A 23,425-nucleotide genomic window follows, 5' to 3' on the forward strand; every position below is an offset into this window, starting at 1 on the left:
ACGACAGGACGTCACACAAAGCGCAACGGAAGAGAGCTCCAATACATACAATGTTAATTTGTTTGAATGATTTTTACAATAAACTGCTAAAGTAGAGGCTGAAAATGCGTCAAAAGCTTTAGTCAACACGTTTTCTATTGAAATGGTTATATATTAATTTGCATTACAGTTCCCCTTTAAAGTTTTCGCGTCAGGTATCTTCCAACAGGTGGCAGTATTGAGTGTATGGACAGTGGTTTTAGAGCTGTTAAAAAAACACCCTCAAGATTCAGTCACTGCAGTGCATTATGAATGCTTGATAACTCTCCCATATACATTGGGGGTCTCCCGTATTTTGGACTCTTCTCCCTTATTTTGCTCAAAACTCTACTGTTAAACCCCCTTATGTCAGAAAACCTGCAAAAGTCATGGCCGGTGTGTGGTTGCTGCAATCCCAGTCTGTACCTAGCAGGGTTTAGGACCCAGATGATCCCTGTGGCAGGCATCAGATGATAATGGTTAGGGTTAGGTTTTAGGGCTGGGGTTGCTTAAGGTTAGGGTTGGGGTTGGGTTAGGGTCAGAGTGGGTGGATTTGATTGAATGTTGCCATGGAACAGGCCATATATATTTTTTAATTGAATCCACCAGGTAGACTTTTGTTTTTTGTGAACCAAGTTGTATAAATAGTTAGGGCTTCATTTTCAAATGAAAATTCAACAGTCGTGTACAACACTGAGAAACACACAACAGGAGAGTGCTTAATAAACCTTTAATTACATTACTTTAAAAAATAAGACAGGCTTTATGTCAAAGCAAAGTTAAAGCAGTAAAAGGTTTGCATAAAAAAAAGTGCCTGTAGTTTGTTCAAACTGTATTTATTATTGCAAATAATTAATGGAAAGGTGGAAAAGTTATTGTTCAACCATATTTGACTACCATGCATCATGGCACACTATTTTAATTTCAATTGTGCTATTTATAATGATTTAATGGGAACTATAAATGTATTGGTTCCATATTACCTAAAATTGGCATACTCCGAATTGAAAATAAATACATTTGCATTTCAAGTAATGTCAACAAGGTGATAAAGTAATTGTGTTGTTTATTTTCCAGATGCCGTAAAAAAAAGGTTTTCAACATCCCCCCAAAAATGATCAGGGCAGAAATCTGTGAAAAACTTAATGATAAAATCCTACTGGAATCCTACAGAAATGAATGATCGATCCTGTAGCAATCCTACTGGAATCCTACAGAAATTAATGGTAGAATCTGCAGGAATCCTACAGAAATCCTGTAGAAATCCTACAGAAATTAATGATCAAACCTGTAGGAATTATAGGTCAATCCTGTAGGACTCCTGCAGGATTTTTTTTCAGGTATTCCTGCAGGATATTTCTGTAAGGGCTTCTAATGCAGTTAAACACTTATAAAATGTTTAATTTTTCTTGGAAGATGTTGCACAGTTCAACGGACATTATTTAAAAACATACTTTGAAATCTGAAAAATAAAGCAAATCTCAGGAAAATTATAAAGAAAAAAGTATTCCATATCTGTATTAACATTTTGAACCTTATTAAAAAAAAAAGAAGCTGAACAACATTATGAATCCGTAAGAAAATAAGCTACAGGTTTCGAAATAATCAAGTCAGCTTTCAGTAGAGGTGGCAGTGTTTGCATAGTGCTTAGCAATCATTTTTAAAAGACTGAGAAAAAGTCGATTTATTGTAAAATGAACCACTAGAAAATCAAACAGTATAAACTCTGTATCGTTGAGTGTGATTTGTGGGGCTGCAGACTCATGATCTTCATTTCATCCATTAACTATTCATGCCTCTTCCCATTAAACAGGCAAACACTGTCATGACCATCTTGGGTTTCACCTCCACCAAGTCTTCAGGGAGTGCATACACTCGAGCCCCGATCTTACGAGAAACTGAGATTGCATATCTGGAAGAGATTTGAAAGAAACGTGTTGTATATGAGAAATGCATGTGGTCCAGTCTTGAAATAGACCAACATTTTATTTTTATTTCAGTTCTGTAGAGAAGCTACAGAACAGAAATGACATTCTTTTGTCTTCATGTCAAAAGGTCTGTCACCTAATTTTACTAGTTTCTTTTTATTACCTATATGAATGTATCCATATGCCATCAAACTTGGAAAATGGTGTGTGTGTGTTTTTAAAAAGTATCCAAAATATGAAGATGAAGCAGCTGGATAGTTACATGAGAGAACATTATATGGGACCACCTAAGAAGGTTCTTACTTTGCATTGTTAAGTTTGTCTTCATCGGAAAGATCATCATCATCTCTCCTCACCATTTCTTCACGGATGGCATTTGGTGCAATAGCGCTTATCAAATCCAGCACTGGCAAACTAGTGCAGATGGATTTGTCCTACAAAAAATAAATAAAATAAATAAATAAATAAATAAATAAATAAACAAACAGAACATAATAGTATCTGAGGTCGATAAAGTGCCAGATACAATTGATACAATTTAAAAATCAGTACTTAAAACTTTTTTTTTTTTTTTTTTTTTTTTTAAATGTACCTTAAAACTTTTAATGGAAGTCTTCTTTTTTGCTGCCACTAAGGTTGCATTCACCCAGTTGATAATGATTTCATCATTTACTTTTTCACCTCCACCAAGATCAGAAAGAACCGTCAAAGTGTACCTAAAATAACAAAAAAAAGATAAAAATAAATCTAAAGAAATATTGAAAAAGAGAATCCTCAACCTAGTTGTCAAAATATTTCTTCTTACTATCAACAGGAAATACAAGCAACATGACAGAATTCAACAGAATTCTTCACTTTGTATGGCTACAGAACCTGACTCTTTTCATTGTTTGCACAACATTAGGCCAAGGTAAAACGTAACAGGAACTGTTACAGGTTACATTTGAATTAAATTTGTGTTCAAATTTGCATGCTATTCTTACACTGCATAAAATGCCTTAAATAACGATAGTGTTTCTGATAATGCATCTTTGTTTCAACACAGATCTTTGCAGTCTATTATCACTGCTGTGATGCACCTCAACCTGAGCGGATGGATTTATAACAGCAGATTATGAACTAGTATTTTCTCCTGTAATGATGTTTACCTTCTCATAATTTGCCACACCAAGGCTAGTGTGAGTGTCGAGTGACCTTCATTGAGATTCTGTCCCCCAATCCCGACCAAGGAGAATTTAGCCTCGTTTTTACCGAGATCAACTGCATAGTTACAGTTTTCAAGCTGGAAAAACAACAAATCATGAGACAACCCTTTCTGTAAAAAGATACAAGACCTGTACCTCTCCTCTGAATCAAGATAACAACTTTTACTGAGTGCTTTGCCTAAGTGTTAAGCAGCATTTCTTCAAAAGCTTGTCCTTATTTGTTATGGTCTCAACATTAACAGATCTGAAAGTCTCAGCTTTCTCCTCCACCTACCTTTTTCATGTTGCCACCAAGTGTAGGGTAAGGTCGTTTGTTAACGCGATTCCAATTAACAGGCACCCGGATTCGCTCATACAGCTGAAAAATCACTGAGGCATCTGTAAGATCACTAAAACATTGAATAAAGATCAGTATCCATCCATAACAACTAACCCAAAGCAATATGCAATGACAACATATATGCAATGATAACATGTTTAAGAAAGCAATCTGATACAACACGCAATGACTTTAGGAATATTCATGTTTAAAAGAGGTATACTTCAATGTCACAAAACTAAATATAAAAAGTACCTGTATAAATGGTGGACATATGGGTTCACACCTAAAGAATTCATCCAGTTCCGGAAGGTTCTTTCTTCTCTGCTTTCCCCTGCAATGATGTACACAAAATCACATGCTGTATGTGAGCTAAGTAATGGGCTGCGTATCAAGTGGAAACCTCTGTATGAAATTGTTGCAGCAGATTTGGACTCTGTAGCAATGCAGCAGTTAAACACACTTAATTCATCTGCTGCTGTTATGTGAATAGAACAGACAGGAAGACAAGTGCTGAACTAACAGAAAAAAAAACACTTTGCGAGGGGTTCCAACTGTGTGCATAACTGTCCTTCCTATCCTTAGGCCTTGTTTATAAACTATACACAAACTTAATGCAAGACACTAACACGCCCTGCCATAAATTGAAATCTCTGTTCTATATTATATTATTTATTTATTTATTAGCAGACACCCTTATCCAGGGCGACTTACAATTGTTAAGATATCACACTGGATTGAACCCATGACCCTCCGGTCCAAAGCCCTAACCACTACTCCACACTGCTGCCCTCATTATTGTCTCATTATATATATACATACATACATACATACATGAGACAATTTCACCATTGGGAGAATTAGGGCGCAAACAACAGCAGGTAAAACAAGTGTTTTTCATTGTGTCACAAAAAAAGCAGCTAAAAAAAAGTTCATGATTTTACTAACATAAATAAGTAATTCAACACACAACAAAACTGCATGCTGAAGAAATCCAAAAGAAACATGATCAAGTCCAAAGAAAGTGCATTTTGCATTATTACATACCCATTATTTTGAAATGTATTGTATTTATAGGATAAGAAATATTATAGGATATCTTTGTATCATCTGTCATAAAAGGTAGTTTTTTATTTTTTATAGAAGATCATTTTATAAACCAACACAACATTTTAGGCTAAACTCAGAATTGGTAATTAATAAAATAATTTTAGGTCAAGATTCAAAATTCTTAACAGGTAAAGATCAACAAATGTTAAATGTCAAATAAAATTGCAAAAACAGGAGATCTGAAATATTTTCTATTACAACATCACAAATTCTTATGGGGTATGCAATAAATATAACATTCAACCACAAGGATTATAAAGTTCACAAAATGACTTCAGAAACTGATACTGAAGCCACACAGAGCCTTTGCTAGGAGTGGGGTTAATGATTTCCCTCTTGTAATGAAGCTGGCATGAATAACAGGTGGCAATGCATAAGATAACCCAAACAAAGTTCAAGCCAGTATGGTAGTGATATTAACTGAGAAGCTACATTCTCCTTGTTTTGAGTGAAACAGAAACCCACCCCTAAGTGTTTCCTATTTGAAGCAAGTAAAGCTTGGATTTGTACAGTATGTCAACATTATTCTGGAAAACAGGAGGCATCAATCCAAACCAAACTAGGTATTCACCTAAACTGAGCACACTGCAGGCTTGTTAAGAGTAAAAAAAACATCTGCGTCACACGAGACAAATGCGGAAACGCCCCATCGGTGAGCAAGGGTCAAATAACCCCACAACACAATCAAACACCTCTGTGCTATTGATGGGATTTCACACTGTAAAGAGAGAGAAAACTGCAAAAAAAAAAAAAAAAAAAAATCTACTAAATACAGTACCTACAATGGCAGGAGTCAATTCTGCAGTTAGTAAAGCAAATGTAAAAAGAATACCTGTGAGCCACTACAAGGATAATAGAAGCATCATTTTTGCTTGCTTTCAAAGCAAACTTATTTATCACCAGTTCAGTCTACCCTGGGCATTTCTTAATTCCTAAACTCTTAAGAAATAAATGAATCCTGATTTAATCAGCTTGTCACCACAGGAATAAATACATGTTTCTGAATTTAAAATAAAAAACGTGTTGGGCCATTACTGAGATTTTGTGATGGTGCAAAAGTAGCACATGGAGAACTCTTAACTCAGTTTATTTATTTATTTTTTTTGTTTACAAAAATAGCAGTTGCTGCTCCCTTTCAGAAAATAAACACTGCACTGTAGCAAATCCTTAGAACAATTTCTACGAATTATTTTTTCTTTGTGTTAAAACAGAACAATTTTAACATTGTACATTGCCTTTTGATAGGATGACCAGATAAGACTAATTAAACCATTTAAATATAAGCTATTTTAATAATACATTAAATTATTAAAAAATACATTTACGTTTTGACATTTTTCTTTCTTTCTTTTTTTATTCAGTCAGACTATTTATTGACAATGTTGATGTGGTTTAACCTGGTGGATTCGGATGATTGCAACCTCTCGCTGCTCTGTCTGGGGTAAATCCCGCCACAACTGAACAGCTACAAAATTACGGTATTACACACAATGGTAGATTCATATTGAATATATGAAAACGCATGGCGCACTGAGGAACAAGCACACATGCCCGTGTTAATCACTTTTTAAAAATAATGGTTCTCGATTACCCTAGTACCTTGTTTTTATTCCATTTTATTTTCACTGCAGGGGCCATAAAGTAAAAGCGGGTGTTCATGTTATTTTGACAAAAGGTAGAGTGTGTCGCGCTACATGAAGTGACTGGAAACCGGGACTTTTTAAAGATTTTGAGTAAAATGTCGGGACACCGGGACCTTTGATGAAAAACAAGGACTGTCCCAGATAAACCGGGACGTCTGGTCACCCTACCTTTTGACCCTGTATGTTGGCCTTTTTTTTTTGCAAAACAATTATTTCAAATTAATGTACACTACAATACTTTTTGATTATTTTCATGTTAAAACCAGTGGAACCATACAAGGGAAGTGCTGTATAAAATATACTATAGTATAACATTTTATGTGCATAATATGAGGTGTGCGACCTCTGGTGGTCATCTGTGTTACTACAGTTAATATTTGCAAGACACAATATCGGTTCCCTACCTTCCAGCATAGCAAGGTCATATCCGTGATTTGGCTTGTTCAGGGCTGGGTAGGTATTGAACAGGTTGGCCACAAAAGCTATATTCAGCTTTGGGTTGCCAGCAACCACGTCTGCCGGCGTGACAAACTGCCTACAGTCCATCTTAGCTGCCTGCTGAAGCATAAACTCTGCCCTCTGTAGGTCATTTTTCTCCTAGAGTAAGAAAAAGGAATAGGCTTTATAGACTTATAATACCATACATGAAATATAAAACAGATAATAAAAAAATTATTAATTAAAACGTAATCCTTGCACTACAATATATTCTTATTACAATATTCAATTATAATACTGATATAAATGAAGACATCAAATGAATAATTTAGTAACAGCTCACCACACAAAGTTAATCTGTTTGGGGTTCCCGGATCATATTATAGATATTCAGCTTGCCTTTGTCTTGCGGTGCTGCACATGGCATTATTTAGAATATGCATTCTTTAAACTGGTTAACATTAAATCCAACTTACATTAAAACCAGACATGTCAATGTCTATCTTTAGTTCATCATCGTGGATACCTTTCGGGGCAATCTGATTCAGCAGGTGGAAATAGGCTTTTGAATCCTGAGGAAACAATGTGTGAGTTTAGAAAAATGAGTAACAAGACGTATCAGTGTTTTCCAACCCTATTCCTGGCGGTAGACCGTGTCTGCTGGTTTTCGTACCAACGCAGCGCTCAATTGCTTAATTGAACCCTTCATTGAACTAACTGTGATTAACTGGGCATGTTCCCGTTATTTTCAAACTCTTCGTTTGTTGATACGGTTCAATTAAGTAATTGAGCGCTGCGTTGGAACGGAAACCAGCAGACACTGTGTGCCACCAGGAACAGAGTTAGGAAACACTAGTATAGATAGTGTGATGATGTGTATGTGCCAAACATTAATTTGGAGGCTTTGGGACTCTGGTGTTAGCCACATACACTTCATCATAGCAAAGGTAACAATCGGTTAATTGAATAATTAATGGGTAAATACTGAGCAGCTGCGACTGATCAATAAAAAGATCACAGTGTGTTCAGTGATGGGGGTTGAAGTGGAGATAGGAGAAAACGGAACAGTGGAACAGTGTGTTGGACAAAGCAGGATTTTCTGATACACAAACAAAGGTGCTGGATGGTGATTTGGATTTGGTTATTTGTGGAATTGGTTCAAACAGGGGAACAGGCTTACCCTGCCCTGCGTTAGATAGGAGTACTGTTAACCTGTTTAGTTAGTGCTCAAAGAAGGGCTAGGCTTTGTTTTGTTTTGTTTGTTTGTGCACTCAGTGTGCTAATAAAGTTACGCTACAGTGTTTAAAGAGCCCTTCCAGTGTACCGCGTGTATTTAAAGGGACAGACACGTGTCTGAAACACAACACAGACTCCTGGTGAAAAGGTCTAAATACTTTACAATAGATAGATCAATCGATAGATACCTGATTCATGTATTCACATGACAGTAGAAATCCATTTAACAATATGGACAGGATTCACAAATTTGGAATACAATAATTTTAACTGTAACTAGCAATACTCTACTCTGAACAATGACCTACCTGCAACTAAGGCATTTCTTGCTTTTATTATCCCTTCCTTTCATTTTTTTCCCCATTCCGTAACACTTGCCCTTGCTTCATAGTACAGATTATTTGTGTCCACTTCTTGGTGAACAAAACTGTCTTCTCCTCCTTTGATGGTTAATTTGAAGCCTGGTGCTCAGAGTAGCACACAGGTAGCTTCACACTATTTCATGCTTTGGAGACAGTCGCATCTGCGTTTACTGAGCTACATTCCCTCATGAAAAACAAATGTTTAGCTGTTGATTGACTATGCTGCAATATGTCATAGTCCACGAATCACAGGATTCAGACAGTTTAATTGGATTAAAGAAACCTCAAGATGGCTCCACAGATAATCGATTTATAATGCATTAAGAGAAGCAGTAAGAGCTTGGTGAGGAATGAGGGTCTTACTCCTTGGATCTGTGAAGGGGCAAAACAGCTCTAGTGTGTCCACTCACTGAATAATCATTATAGGTTTTACCTAACAAGTGCTGCTAACCAAGGCTAATAATTTACAGCGACTTTCTACCCAATGGCTAGTACTGGTTTACGCCTGTTTAAGAACTGGTTATGCTGGGTTAAGGAAATACAGTCAATTTCAAGCCCTTAACACTGTACAACTACAAAGGTGATAGATCAACACAGCTCACAGCTTTTTCATTTTGCTTTGTATTTCAGACAGAACTCTAACCCAGCACCTCAATATCATTACTGAAGTTTCCAATCTTCTGCCAGCCTGCGTTAGTCAGGTGGTAGTTGACCCAGCGCAGCAGCAGCTCTTCAGGGGAGAGCTTCATTAGATCCTCCAGATCCTCTCCTTCCTCCAGCAGGGTAATGAGAGCTGGGGCAAAGGAGGAAGACCGTTTTTGGTTAGCACTTGGTAATGGTCATTTCCACTTTAAATCTGCTCTGTAGATGGTTATAGGTGGTTCTTACCTTCATTTCTGGAGATCTCAATATGAGCGAACAGACCAACTTTAATGATCTGCCACAGCAGGCCGAGGACTAAGTGAGGCCTCCCTGCCCTGAGATCCTGAGCCCCAATATTGACAACAGTGCAGCCAATTGCGGAGGCTGAATTCAATGCAAGCACCAGGTTTTCCTGTAAGATTTTGCAATAGGTTACTAAAAAGGTTCCAGAGAGCCTTATCAATACACACTGTAGTGTACTAAGACCAGTTTAAATTATTGTAGACTGTTGTTAAAGAAGCCTATGAACCGTGTTTATTGAATAAAAACAATCTTTAAATAAAACAGGTTAAAACTTTGTGAACAGGGTCTTGAGAATGTTCTATCACTGAGAAATGTCATTTAATTCATAAAAGGCTTAATAAGCATTATTGCTTTGCTTAATACTTACAGAAATGGTGAACGGAGTTAGTTTCTTCTTATTAATTACTCTCTCGTCAATTGTTTCTGCCTGGGATAAGTTTATCAGTTTGCTAAAAGACAAAAACAATATACAGTTGATGCTGCTTATTAACAACATCTTGATTCATTAACTGAAAGTTGTCAATTAGGAAAAAGCCCCTGTTTCAAAGCCACGATTCTGCCTCAGTCCGCCAGAAATATGCAGTTTTGAAGTCGGTGTGTTATAAAAGCTGCATGAAGTATGTGCATAAATCATGCAAGTGCACTCTGTAGCACTGCCAACTAGTAATAAAGTTGTCAATAAGCGGCGTGCAGTTGCTAATATCAGAATTGCATTAACATTAAAGTCTATGGGACGGGATTGTTTCCTGGGAAAATGTTGTTAATAACCGAAAGTTGTCTTTATCAGGATTGCTAATAACTGGCATCTACAATATATATATATATATATATATATATATATATATATATATATATATATATATATATATATAGATAGATAGATAGATAGATAGATAGATAGATAGATAGATAGATAGATAGATAGATAGGTGATGGAGTGTACATTCCTAACCTAATTTGGAGGCTGAGGGAGATTGAGAGAAACAGAAACAAACTGGAAGTAAAACAACAAAGAACTTGTGTTGGTTTTGACTGGGGTAAACAGGTTTAGCTTGTCCCCATCTAATTGTTTAGTTAGGAACCCGAGGTGGGTCAGGTTTTGTTTTGTTTATTTTGTTTCGGTTTGTGAAAACAAAACAAAACAAACAACACACAAAACAGCGTTTCCATCCATCCTGGTGTTGGCCTTTATTATTTAAAGAAAGAAGATGGTGTTGATGAGGGCTGCCACCTTAATGAAGTGGCAACTTCATTACAATATATATATATATATATATATATATATATATATATATATATAGCTGATACACTGTATAATGCATATCATAGATGTAAAATATAGAAATGAAACAAGTTTCATCTTGTTAATTGTCAGATAGGTTGCTGTCTTTAATTTTGTTTGAGAAAATGCACCTCGCAGTCACTGTGAATTTGTGCAATATGAATGTAGTAGTTGAGAGGTCATCTGGAGTGCATTAAAAGGATAGAAACTATGGAACTAAAATATCCCATTTTCTAATAAATCCACTATCTTTCCATAACAGAGACTATTGCGTAAAACTAAATTGCTCATTCAATCTCCCCAAAACGTGTAACTTTTAAAAAATAAAATACATCTGTATCATGGTTAAAGCTAATAAGGATAATCTACTGTAGTTGAAATGGACCATGAAATGGACCATGAAATGCTGATTTTCGTTACCAAAGAAGAATGCCATCCGTGACGGATTTGAAAACACTCTCATCGTTTGGATCCATGGGCAGTAAATGTTTGCAATCAGGATCATCTTTAAGGGCTTTGTTAATCCAGTTCACAAAAGCAACTTGTTCTTCCTCTGAAACAAAAACATAAGATGGCTTTGAGTAGGAAAGTCCTATTTTTCTTATAAACAATGAGCAATTATATTACTCTGGCAGGCTGTTGATTTCAGGGATACACTATGCCCTCATTTAATTGCACCTGCTATAATATTTTCAACAGAATTAGTAATCAATAGATTGCCCAGTGTTTAGCCAGCTTGCCAGAAACTCGCAAAAAAAAAAATTTTACGAAAGTTCTGTTTTACAAAAGTTGCATTAATTATCTTGCAGTAGTTGGATAATATCAGGAAAAATATGAAGGAGACACGGCTGACATGCAAGAATTCTGACCGTGAATTCTGTGTGTTCTAAACACTGTGAAAATAATCAACTGTGAAATCTACCTTCATTACTGTTACTAACTCACACTTGATGAAAGTCACCTCTGGACCTTGCACTCACACAGCGGCATTAACACACACTCTTCCACGCCCACACACATGCATACAGTACCGGAGTAGGAGTGCTGTGTTCCTTCACTGGAAATCTCAGAGGTTCCTCCAATTGCTGTGATTCCCTCCTTTTTGTTTATGGCTTTTCGAAATGACTTACTGATCTCTTTGCTTTTTAGCTCCTGACAGATCTAGCAAAAAAAAAAGAGCTGTATGATTTTATATATAGGGAATGATCATGATGTATCCCCTCTATTAAATATATTCCCATTAAATGAATATGAACAGAACATCAGTTATTGATAACATTGTTCCTTATAATTATGGATTCATGTTAGGTTTGAGGCTTAATAGTACTTACAGTTAAACAACTGGGACAAAAATATTTGTTGTTTTTTGGCATGATATGCAAGGTTAGCATTAAACAACTACACACAGGGAGCCATTTTCATAACTTAATATTGGAAAAGATGACACTGATTAATGACACCTGTTCTAAAACCACTGCTTCCTAATGAAAAACTTCACAGGGATGCTTAAGATCTGTGCTGGACAACAGTGCCTATATATAACAGTGATAATGGCCTTGCTGTGGCGTGTTCCTTGATCAAATAATGCCCTTGACCACCAGTCGGGCTTTATTGACTCAAATTTCCATTGTTATTTTGTTTAACCCCAGGGCATCCATTGTTACGTAATGATTTCATTGCTATTAATGGAACATTTGTATGAGCAAGATAAACAAGAATCTTCAAAGCAGAGAATGGTTCAGTTTCATGTGCCTTTGGTAGCAGAATGTATCTTTGCCAATTCACAAAGCTAGATCACAATTGCTGCTATTACAATGTTGGTATCTCTCAGAAGGTCTAAATATCCTGCTGTTTCTGATCCAAAGGGCTATTGAATGCGCCCAGCTGGAAACATACAATGCAAAACTACACAGTGAAGGAAGGGCCAGGCAAGGGTGCTTAGCTCCTCAGATGTCAAATACTAGAATGTGAAGTTTTAGAATAAAGTAGGCGATAGAAACTAGTAATAAGTGGATATGAGTAAGGGGGTAATTATTACCGATAAAAATTCTTCAAAATCAATCCTTCCGTCTTTATTGTGATCAGCAGCTACTATAATTTTTTCCACAATTTCTCGGACCTTGTATCCAGGCAGTGGCAGGCGTGCCTCTTTAAAGAGATCCTGAAGCTCATAGTCACACACATAGCCACTGTTGTCAATGTCTGTGGATGAAACACTGCAGAATTAATCACATCCATTTACAAAGTTACAAAGTAGCATAATAGCGCTCTCAGAATCATGTCTGACCCCCCCAAGTACAGTACATCTTGCACACCAGAGTGTAACTATTAAAAAGAGTAAGTAGCAGGGTTCCTAAAAAAACATAGCGTTATTCGTCCCCACATGTTGCTACAACTGTTTAAATAATGTACCTGTATTTTCTCTTTTCATTGTTAACATCTTGACAACTTTTACACTTATAACCTTAAAGTCTGTTTCAAAGCTTCTTTCAAAATGTCTGCTCTAGTGCACTGATAGTGTAAGGATTATTGCCCACATTGTCAGTTAACACAGCAATAACAATCCATGATGTGGTACGGAACAGAATAGCTAGAGCACTTTTTGTTTTGTCTTTATTTAGAGGGCAGATCTCAAACCCCAGTGCACTAGAGCGGTCATTTTGAAAAGAGCTTTGAAACAGACTTTAAAGTGTCAAAAGTTGTCAGGATGTTAACAATGAAAAGAAAAATTACAGGTACATAATTTAAACAGTTGTAGCAACACATGGGGACATACAACGCCACATTTTTCAGAACCCTGCTATTTACTCTTTAACTTGCTCTAATACAACACTCAAATACCACATTTGAGTGTTGCAGGGGGACAGGTTATTGGTTACACTCTGGGGTACCTGATGCACGTGAAAGCTCTAGAGTTTTAAAAAGTCAACAAGATGTATGACAAACAAAAAAATGAGAAAAAGTGAATATAAAACAAGAAGATAAGAACTGATATTCCACACCTACACCTAGTGGCTCTTTAAAAACAGTAAGGTAACATTGTTATAACAGCCCATTGTAGGAGTGATATATGTGCAGTAAAACACATCAATAGCTTATTGCTTATTAGATGAAACCTTGCACCTCCAGTTAAACTTCTTCTCAGAGGGCAATTCAATAGCTACAGCATCGGTCTTGTACAAAAGTACACATTTATATTGCTTCTGCAGTTTCAGTCTTTAAAGAATACAAGGGTGCATTTTTTCTTCAGTTTAAAATAAAGGGGAAAAAACACCTGTTGATTTTACAAAACTAGAGCAGGACAGTCATCCACTACCACAGCAGTAAATAACAAATTAGAACTATCGGTGTCAGTAACATGAAAGATTACATCAGCATGACCTCTATACACTGTATGCGCAATGACACAATGACAGATGCACTTCCAAACACGCAGATTATGACACAATCAATAAATTGATATGTCTGTCATGTATAATTATAGTAACACAATCAAACCTAATTAAATAACACTATTTAAAATCAGCATGGCAGCATTTGCCAGTTGTGTTTGTTGTGTAGGTACAGTGTATTTGGCTTTTCTGTTCATATATGGGAGGGACTTGGAGAGGAATGCTGGTGGGTGGACAGATGGTTCATTTCCACCAACGCTGTACAACTTTTATCTTGAAAGATAAAAATCGAAGTGAAACTCCCATGTGAATAAACTACTGCACACAACATGACTAAAACCCTTCGAAAGATAATGGACCCAAGACACTGCTGTATTCATTGGATGATATTTACACCAATGCTTTGAAAAAAACATTTGTTTTTGTTTATGAGGAATGTTACCTTGACAATATTAACACATTTCCATATGGCAGTTTAGGGCTTGTAAATCATCATGGGGATGTAAATACAGGACACAGGCCCCTTTGCAGCAATATTTTAGAGAGTAATGTAAAAATCCAATGGTATAAAATTATACAAGCCATGGAAGTGTTAAGGGGCTCTTGAGAAACGTGTCACTTCTCCCTCTTTCAAATTATACCATGATTATAGTCATCAAATGAACATTGTTCGGTGGTAGAGCTATTGCTAATCTTGGACTCCCTTACCTAAATTAACATTCGCTAGTCCAGGGATAGTACTAATTGATGTATTTAGACCTTTGGTTAATCTTTGTATGCATTTAAAATAATTATAGTTCAAACTAATGGAACAGTAGAAATACAATATGTGCTTTACTTGTTTCAATGTGTAAAATGTTTCACATTCTTCACAAGGATCCATGGATGCAATACTTAATATGTACCGACAAATCAACAGAAAGTGTGTTTCATAAAAAAGGCATGATTCATTGTAGTCCTGAATAAGTATGTTGGACTGAAATATAAGTTGTTGTTTTTTCAAATATTAGAAATATTTGGAGACCAATCATAAAGGCCACCATTGCAATGGAAATTGGTTTTAACATTTTTCACAGTAGAAGCCTTTGAAGTGTGTTTTGTCTGTTGATAAGAAAAATATAATTTAAAACAGCACAGTTATGCTTATTTATAAAACAGAACAGCAACTAGTAACAAGATACTATTGTGTATTTGTTTTCCAAGCTACTGATTTCATGAGATCATTTTGTATGAAGAACCGTATTGCAGTTTGAGTGCCGTGCTTTTGCTGATGAGCTGCGTAACACAATATGAAATATGGAAAACTGCCATTCCCTGGCTAGATTCCAACCTACCTATTTTGTTAAAAGCCTCCCTCAGTTCTTCCAGTTCTTCACGGGAGATCTGAGTTGTGTTTTCCATTTTGTTCTAATGTCACTTCTTAGTCTTATGAAACCTAATAAATGGAGAAAAAAGATCAATCGCTCGAACTTGTGTTCTTTAATAGGCACTAGCTTGTGAAACAGGCATTTATGCGTGAATTTAACTCCTGCAGGTGAAATGAGGCTAAAAGGTCTAAACTTTGAGCAAACATGCCTTTTAGCAGTGGTTACGATGCTCGCTTGTAGAGTGTGTGGCCCCCCTCTTCAGCGCAGCCTCTACCCTGCTGTTGACAAAACGAAAGCCAACTTCCTTACACACCAAAATGGTTTCACAGTGCAAAATAATTCAGAACAATCTAAATATTAAAAAAAGATGCTTTCATGCAAAAGCATGAACAATGAGCATTCATTTATTACAATATGTTAGGGGCACAAAGCGCCTGCAGCACTCAATATTACATATTATCTCTTGAGCACAACTAATCTGCTTGAGTTACGTCATGTAATGACTCACGTTCTGTTTAACACAATGCTCAGAATTTCGTTCAAAAGCTTTTCCCGAATCCCATCCAATACATGCAGTAGAACCACGAAGCAGGTTCGGCTCCATAAGACACAATGAAGTCGATGGGGCGTAGGCTCTTTGAGCCCATCTCAAACAGTACCAGCAAAGTAGATTGTGTGGGGTGGCTTTGATCAGCTGCAATGTTCAGGTAAACATTGATTGTCAATGGATTCAACAGACCCAGTCTAGTCTAGACTACCAATGAGTTTTAAAAACTCCTAATGAGTTTCACAAACGAAAAAATATCAGAACTAAGACAATTCTAACGCTCTAAAACAGCTGAAAAATGGGCTATAACAGTTTCTTAAAATAGGGTTCAAGGAGTATAAAACACTAAATCATAAGTTTGTAGTATTATAAAATAGCATTAGAATTACAACAAACATAATTACATTTACTTTTCATCTTTTATTTAAAAATCAGTAGTTTCCCAATTCACAATACTTGTAGAAGGATAAAATCTATATGCGGTGTGTACTACAATAGTCGCAATACTTCTTATCAGGATTAGTGCTCATTTTTGCTATTTAATTCTTGATTATTTTTTATATACATTACATTGTAGTGTTAGAAAATAGATAATACTTTTATCTACACACAAATACCAAACTACTGTCTGAAAAATATTTCATATTAAAAATATAACACTCGAATCAATAAAACACACACACCTTTATAAGCTGTCCCAAAACTGATAAATACAGGTAATAATTTAAAATTAGAATGTGAACTTTGCTCGTCAATTAATTCCTCCATCAGATAAAGACAGACATTCCGAGATTATAATATAAAGCCGCGGCCAATGGATTAGCTCTGTCTACAGGGAGTATTTAATCAGTCAGCTGCTACAGAAATAGGAACTTGAAAGGACTTTGTCCTACCAATCTTCCATGTGGGTGTGGCGTTTAGACTCGGATCCTATCTGCTAGAGTAATAAGAGTTAACTTATAAACCATCCTCTACCAGGTGTGTTGAATATGCATCTGTAAAGAACACCGAGGTACAATTTGATTTGCTTATTTTATATTATGGGATTTATTCTTCAGTGGCGTTTGTTTTTGGACTATCTGTATTCTCAATGGTGGTTACAGTTCAATATGGTTATAATAAAAAGTGATCAGTATGCTATTTCTTTATTTTATTTTTCAACTACCTATCAGCTATCACTTGAAAATGTATCTGTATTGTTCCCAGAACGGACCTGTGTTGATCCTAGAATGTATCTGTATTGTTCCTAGAATGTACCTGTGTTGATCCTAGAATGTATCTGTATTGTTCCTAGAATGTACCTGTGTTGTTGCTAGAATGTACCTGTGTTGTTGCTAGAATGTAAATTCAAATTCAGAATTCAAAAAAGGCTTTATTGGCATGACAACTTAAATTAAGTTTTACCAAAGCACTTGCACAACGAACATCAACAAAGGCAAACTACATACAGATATCCCCAAGATAAAATAAAGTAAATAAACCATAATAATTAACAGAACCCCCCCCCCCCCCCTTAATTATTATTTTTATTATTATTTGTTTATTTAGCAGACGCCAAGGCGACTTACAGAGACTCAGGTGTGTCAACTATGCATCAGCTGCAGAGTCACTTACAATTACGTCTCACCCCAAAGACGGAGCACAAGGAGGTTAAGTGACTTGCTCAGGGTCACACAATGAGTCAGTGGCTGAGCCGGGATATGAACTGGGGACCTTCTGGTTACAAGCCCTTTTCTTTAACCACTGGACCACACAGCCTCCTTAAATAACAAATAGAACTGGAACCCCCCCCCCCCCCTTCCCTAAACTAATATAACACCCCACCCACCCAGTGAAGAGTGTCTACATACTGTTCCTCAGGCTTGGCAGGCAGACACGTATTGAGCTGCTAGCTCTGCTGTCTGCTCTCCCTCTCCTAGCAGGGTTGGCAGGTTCTTTGAGTCAGGAAGGTGGGGAAACCCTTTTACCTGACTTATAAATTTTGAAAAATATGATTCTCTTATTTTTTAGTATTTGGGACAGTGTAACAGGAAGTGAATCTCTGTCTCGACCTCTCTCAGGTCACAGTGATGACACAGCCTGTTCTCTGGCAGTCCACGATTTTTTGTGCCATCCACTTTCTATGGCCAGGCTGTAGTCACTGAATCTGGTTAGTGTTTATTTTTGTTTCAAGTCTTTTGCCTTGACCAAGTATTCTGCCAGATATGATTTAAGTTTATTTTGTGATTTTATTTCATTATTCCAGTTGTCAATGTTTTTTTGAAAGTATTAATGTATCTGTATTGTTCCTAGAATGATAACATTCCTATTCCTGCTGCTCTTTTGTGCATAGGCAAATAATGACCTCAGAAGAGCTGCGTGATGATAATAAACATTTGCAAGGCAGAGGCAGGGCAGAGTCAAAGCAGAGTCCTTTACCCTGCATGCAATCACATTTGTTTCAAATGCTCACTGCAGAACCAGCCAGGAATTTTGTTTACCAAATGTCATTATCATAGGTTAAATCCAAACTGAAATTTTACACCAACATGTAAATGGCCCAAAAAATGACACATACCATAAACTTGCAAGTCAACACAGTGTTTAATTTTGAGATATAAAACAATCAGTTTCCAGGCTAATACTCTAATATATTCTTCTTGTTGCTTCTCTATGACACAGATACTTATTTGAGAAATTCATACAGGAATCCTCACATACTCTCACATAAAAAGGCTAACAAAGTGAAAGAGTGTTTTATAGCGAGCAGAGTTCATTTTACTCTGAATTTCCCTGACCATAAAGAAACATGAAAAAGGAGCAACAGTCAACTGCAATTATTTTAAAAATAACTCTGGTATCCCAAAGTACAGTTGAAAGAGCCCTGTGTTTTCACAATTCAATGGCTAGGAAGCTAAGAAACATGGCCTAGCAATGCTGTGCAAGCCCACAAGCAATAGGACATTTGATTAATTAAGAAAGCTTTTTCTTTTTAAAAACTTCAATATTCAAGCAACAGAACCATTCAAAGGTATTGCAAATATCACAAAAATATGTCTTTCATTAAACAGATTAAAATGGTAAGATGCTTTACCTAAACTGTTGTCCATTTAGGAGCATTGGAGACCTGCTTCTGTTTTGCTGCTACAGGACTAGGATATGGCATCTAAGCACAGGCTATCAATCCCTATGGGTTTAAGGCAGCCCACTCCACTGTCCTCCATACAGAAGTTCTCTTTAGAACTCCCTTTTAAATATTTAAAACATATCAAACAAGCACTTTGCCCCATACAGTAATAGATGTCCATACTCTGCTGTTATCTCACCGTGAGCGAGATCACATGTTGAAAAGAAATTCAAAGGATCACTTGCTGCCAGTGGCCAACTTTATAGAGATCTTACATTATTAATCAGAGTAGCAGATCAGTTACTCCACATTTCCTTTTAGTAAACGATACAGACAGACATCAAAACCTTTCTTCTTTAATCATTTCAGCTTCTTCGTTGAAACTGAAATGAGTCTTTCAAAGTGCAAATGATTTTATATATTATATATATATATATATATATATACACATATATATATATATATATATATATATATATATATATATATATATATATATATATATATATATATATATAATGTTCTAGTTCACCGAAAAAACAAATGCTGATTCCAAATTGTAATGACTACGATCCAGCACCAATTGCTTAGGCATACAATTATGGTCATTGAGAAGCAGCACAAAAAATATCAGGCTTTGTTAGTCTGTTGTGTACTTTTCATTTCTATCCAATTTATAGGCCTTTTTAGTATAGAAAGTTAATGCATATATAAGCACCTCTAACCAATAACGTGGAATAACCCCAATTACATTACAATGACCCAGTATTTTAAATAATGTTGCTCTTTGGAAAAGGAATTGGAAAAAAAAACTGCATAACCTTGATCACAGTGAAGTTCACATTTCCTACCATAGATTTGAAGATCATCTGAAGATACACACACAGGTGCTAGAAGTTCTTCTGAAACAGCCCCACTTGGTCACTTTGCTTTGAGTCCCGAGTCAACCAGTTACATCCAGAGCAGACACAAGGAAACCCAGCAAGAGGAGAAATAATACTGGCAAGAATGGTCCCCAAATAAGAGCATCAGGCAGGCACAGACACGACAGAAGGTGAAATGAGTCCAGTGATCCTCCTTCTGACCCACGTGGGTGTTTGTCAGCTTGCCAAGGTAACCCAGATAGCATACAGACACAATGTGCCCCACAAGTCCAGTGCTACACCACGTGGGTGACTTGTTAATCCTTTCACTGGCCATATGAAGCCAAGGAGACTTACAGATCAATGGGTATTAGCCATCAGTAAAGTTGTGTTTTTTCTGTCACGTTACTGCTTTGTGTACACAAATAAACCACAGTACAGTATTCTATGAGCCTGTGTACAGTAAGAAAATGATATTCCAATCTATGATGTGTTTTTTTTTTTTTTTTCCAGGTCCTTAGTCATTAAATAACACTGGTATTTGGAGTTTTATAGTTTTTGTTTCACTAAGTAATGGTTTTAGGGGCAGTATAACATGAAGCTTAGCTAACACTTCACATAGAAAGCATACCTTACAATTCTCTAATAAGGCTTATACTAATGAGTAAGGAGACAGACAGTATAATGCTTTAACCCTGATTGGTTTACCTACAAAACCCTAGGATAATTAACACATACAAATCACAAACCCAACCATCTACAACTTAAGACAACTTGAAAAAGCTTTGTCCATCCTCAGCAGCTCTTGCTCGTTCCTTCACAATGTCCCTACCTTACAACTGGATGATTTATATAATGCAATACTTAAATAACATTGTCATCAAATTTGGTTCATGGCTGTGTTACAAGATTCTTTCATTGACCTTTTATTGTTAGTATTGCCAAATAAAAATGAAATGCTCTGTGGCCATTGTCCACAAAATGGTAATTGTAAATTGAATCATTAATTAACATTAGAAAAAAAGCAGAGATGACTAAACAACATAAATAAAGAACACCAAGCACATTCATGTAATGCCCTTCAAAACAGCTTCAGTATTTAAAGATAAACACAATTTGCCCTTCACTATGACAAACAACTGTTGTCAAGTAGTGAATGTGTAATAAATTGGCAGTCAAACACACAGCCTTACCTAATGCTTTTGACCTTTTGAATAATTAACAGTTTTTAAATGGGCATTTATAAATACAAATAGAAGTGCCTGAAATGCTATCTGTCATAGCCCCACCTGAAATATTATCTGTCATAGCCCCACCTAAAATGTCATCTGTCATAGCCCCACCTGAAATGTTGACAATAGAGCTGTGCATAGAAGTGTGTTCATTCCATCATCTGTGTCATCAAACTAATGGACAGGATGGCACACCCATTATATTTAGCATTGGGCGGGTTTGGTTTGATTTCACTCTTATCATGCATACAGTGCTTTTGAGGTAGACTGCAGGCATAATAACGTACTCGGTGTGCTACACCCAGAGTTACGATACTGTAGCTGAAACTGATAAAAAATAAGCTTCAAAATTACAACTAACTGGAAAACAATTAAAATATATAATGTGGTTACCTGCTATATCCACTCTCGAGGCATTTTAATAATACTACACTATTGGGTGGCTGTAGGACAGTTACTGCACAGCTGATTGATGATTTAAATTCATGCAAACACAAAGTTTGCAGGTTTGTATTGCATTTTACACAAAGCTGCTTGCTATTCAGCTTTGTGATACAATGTTGTCATCGATTGTAAGTTCAAATATGCATCACATAACACCTCACTGGTGTTATGTGATGCAATGCCAGGACATGCAAGGCTCAGCCAATGAGCAGACCAGTGCCAAGGCTGTCATTAACTGCAGTGCTTTAGTAATACAGAGGAAAAAAACACAAGTAAATCTAATTCACCTCCCTGCCTAATTTTGGATATGATATTGTATTATTCTGTTATGTTTTATTACATCAGAAAAAATGTGATCAATATTAACAAATAGCTTACGCACACTTCGGAAGCAAAGGACCAATGACATCCGAAGTCAAGTTACAGCCGAGGACTACAACCAAGTCAAGAGACTGATCACAGCTTTATATTTCATTTCATTTTTTTTTCTATTGCACACAAATCACCAAAAAACGTTGCTTTACCACTTGCAGTCATTAAAAGAAGAACCTGTGAATGTTGAAATGCATTAAGAGAGACCAAAGGTAAACAAGCTGCTGTTTCATTTCTGCCCATATATGGAGATGAAAGTGAATGCTGTGGGTGTGAAGGGAATCAGTTACACATGGATGACTACCTGGTCCTTCTGACTGCTGATGTGCTCATTAGTTCTACCCCTGAACAGACCCTTCTCACTGATGTGCGCATTACTTTTCACAAGCGTTTGTAGACTTAAGAGTCTTTACACATGTGAGATAATGTTTTAAAATGTTTTGTGATTATTAAAGTTTATTGCAATATGGAGATTTTATGTTTAAAGCAGGTAACATCTCAAACTCTGCACTCTGTGGGATTTCTAACCTAAAAAGCCTCAATAGCCAGTTTCTCTCCCTCTACCACGAGGGCTACCTAATTTCTATCCAAGTCTAACCCTAAAACATCGTGCTGTCATTAATTAATATAAGAAAAAATAGAAATGACTAAACAACATAAAAAAGAACAGCGTAGTATGTTTGAATCAAGCTCTTATAAACAGCTTCAGTATGTAAAGTTAAACTAAACTAAAATGTGCCCTTCACTATAACAAAAACTGCTGTCAAGTGGTGAATGTGTTAAATTGTCAAAGTCCAACACACAACTACTGTGCTACTGTATCTATAATTGGTTAATAACTGCAGCAGTTATCGCAGATCATTTATTTATTTTATTTTTATTTATTCATTAGCAGACGCCCTTATCCAGAGCAACTTACAATTGTTACAAGATATCACATTATTTTTACATACAATTACCCATTTATACAGTTGGGTTTTTACTGGAGCAATCTAGGTAAAGTACTTTGCTCAAGGGTACAGCAGCTGTGTCCCCCACTGGGGATTGAACCCACGACCCTCCGGTCAAGAGTCCAGAACCCTAACCACTACTCCACACTGCCGTTTACATTTACAGTGAAGTTATACTGTAGCTGTCTAAATGCATTGCATTGTGTATATTAATTCACACCTGTGAGATTTCACAGTCCTCTGCCGTTGCCAGGTGTCACTCATCAGTCACTTCTTACAGCATTTAAAAAACAAGACACAGTGGTCTTTCATTGTCTAGCTGCTCTTATATTAATATAATGTATATGCACATCTACTTTTAACTACCGTTATATTATGCCTGTGTTGCATAAAGTAAGGTAGACAATATATTAAAAACCATATTATCAGATTACATCGAAGTATAATTTACTCCCTTACCTGCACTGCTCACAGCGGATTATTACGGCCAGCACTTAACTCCAACTCCAACTCCAACTGCAGCTCTCAGCAAAACGCCGGTGAGCGAATTTTGCAACAGGTATCTGGATACAACCTATAGGGCCCGCCCATGAAACAACGTCGGGTAACTCCTGCGATTGATGGTATGCAGTGCATCCAATAGAAGCGCATATTATAACACCTGCC

The 23,425-nt window shown here is 36.4% G+C and overlaps 1 protein-coding gene across 3 annotated transcripts; it reads right to left on the reverse strand.

Moving 5' to 3' along the window:
- Positions 1 to 731: 731 nt before the first annotated feature.
- Positions 732 to 23,358, reverse strand: LOC117417385 (plastin-1-like). 3 transcript variants are annotated; one of them, XM_034029520.3, is made up of 16 exons: positions 23,219 to 23,358; positions 15,213 to 15,313; positions 12,525 to 12,688; positions 11,518 to 11,647; positions 10,907 to 11,039; positions 9,572 to 9,653; positions 9,148 to 9,313; positions 8,910 to 9,052; positions 7,138 to 7,233; positions 6,628 to 6,820; positions 3,726 to 3,804; positions 3,426 to 3,540; positions 3,095 to 3,228; positions 2,539 to 2,662; positions 2,250 to 2,380; positions 732 to 1,930 (listed from the first exon to the last, which is right to left on the reverse strand). In XM_034029520.3, the coding sequence occupies exons 2-16, from the start codon at positions 15,277 to 15,279 to the stop codon at positions 1,801 to 1,803; spliced, it is 1,887 nt and encodes a 628-aa protein (XP_033885411.2). In that variant the 5' UTR covers positions 15,280 to 15,313; positions 23,219 to 23,358; the 3' UTR covers positions 732 to 1,800. The 3 variants fall into 3 exon arrangements, with proteins under 3 accessions (XP_033885411.2, XP_058890450.1, XP_058890451.1); XM_059034467.1 differs by lacking the exon at positions 23,219 to 23,358 and adding an exon at positions 19,750 to 19,883; XM_059034468.1 differs by lacking the exon at positions 23,219 to 23,358 and adding an exon at positions 15,754 to 15,772.
- Between the last annotated feature and the right edge of the window lie 67 nt (positions 23,359 to 23,425).

This window comes from Acipenser ruthenus, chromosome 12 (genome assembly GCF_902713425.1).
Source record: "Acipenser ruthenus chromosome 12, fAciRut3.2 maternal haplotype, whole genome shotgun sequence".
Lineage (NCBI taxonomy): Eukaryota > Metazoa > Chordata > Actinopteri > Acipenseriformes > Acipenseridae > Acipenser > Acipenser ruthenus.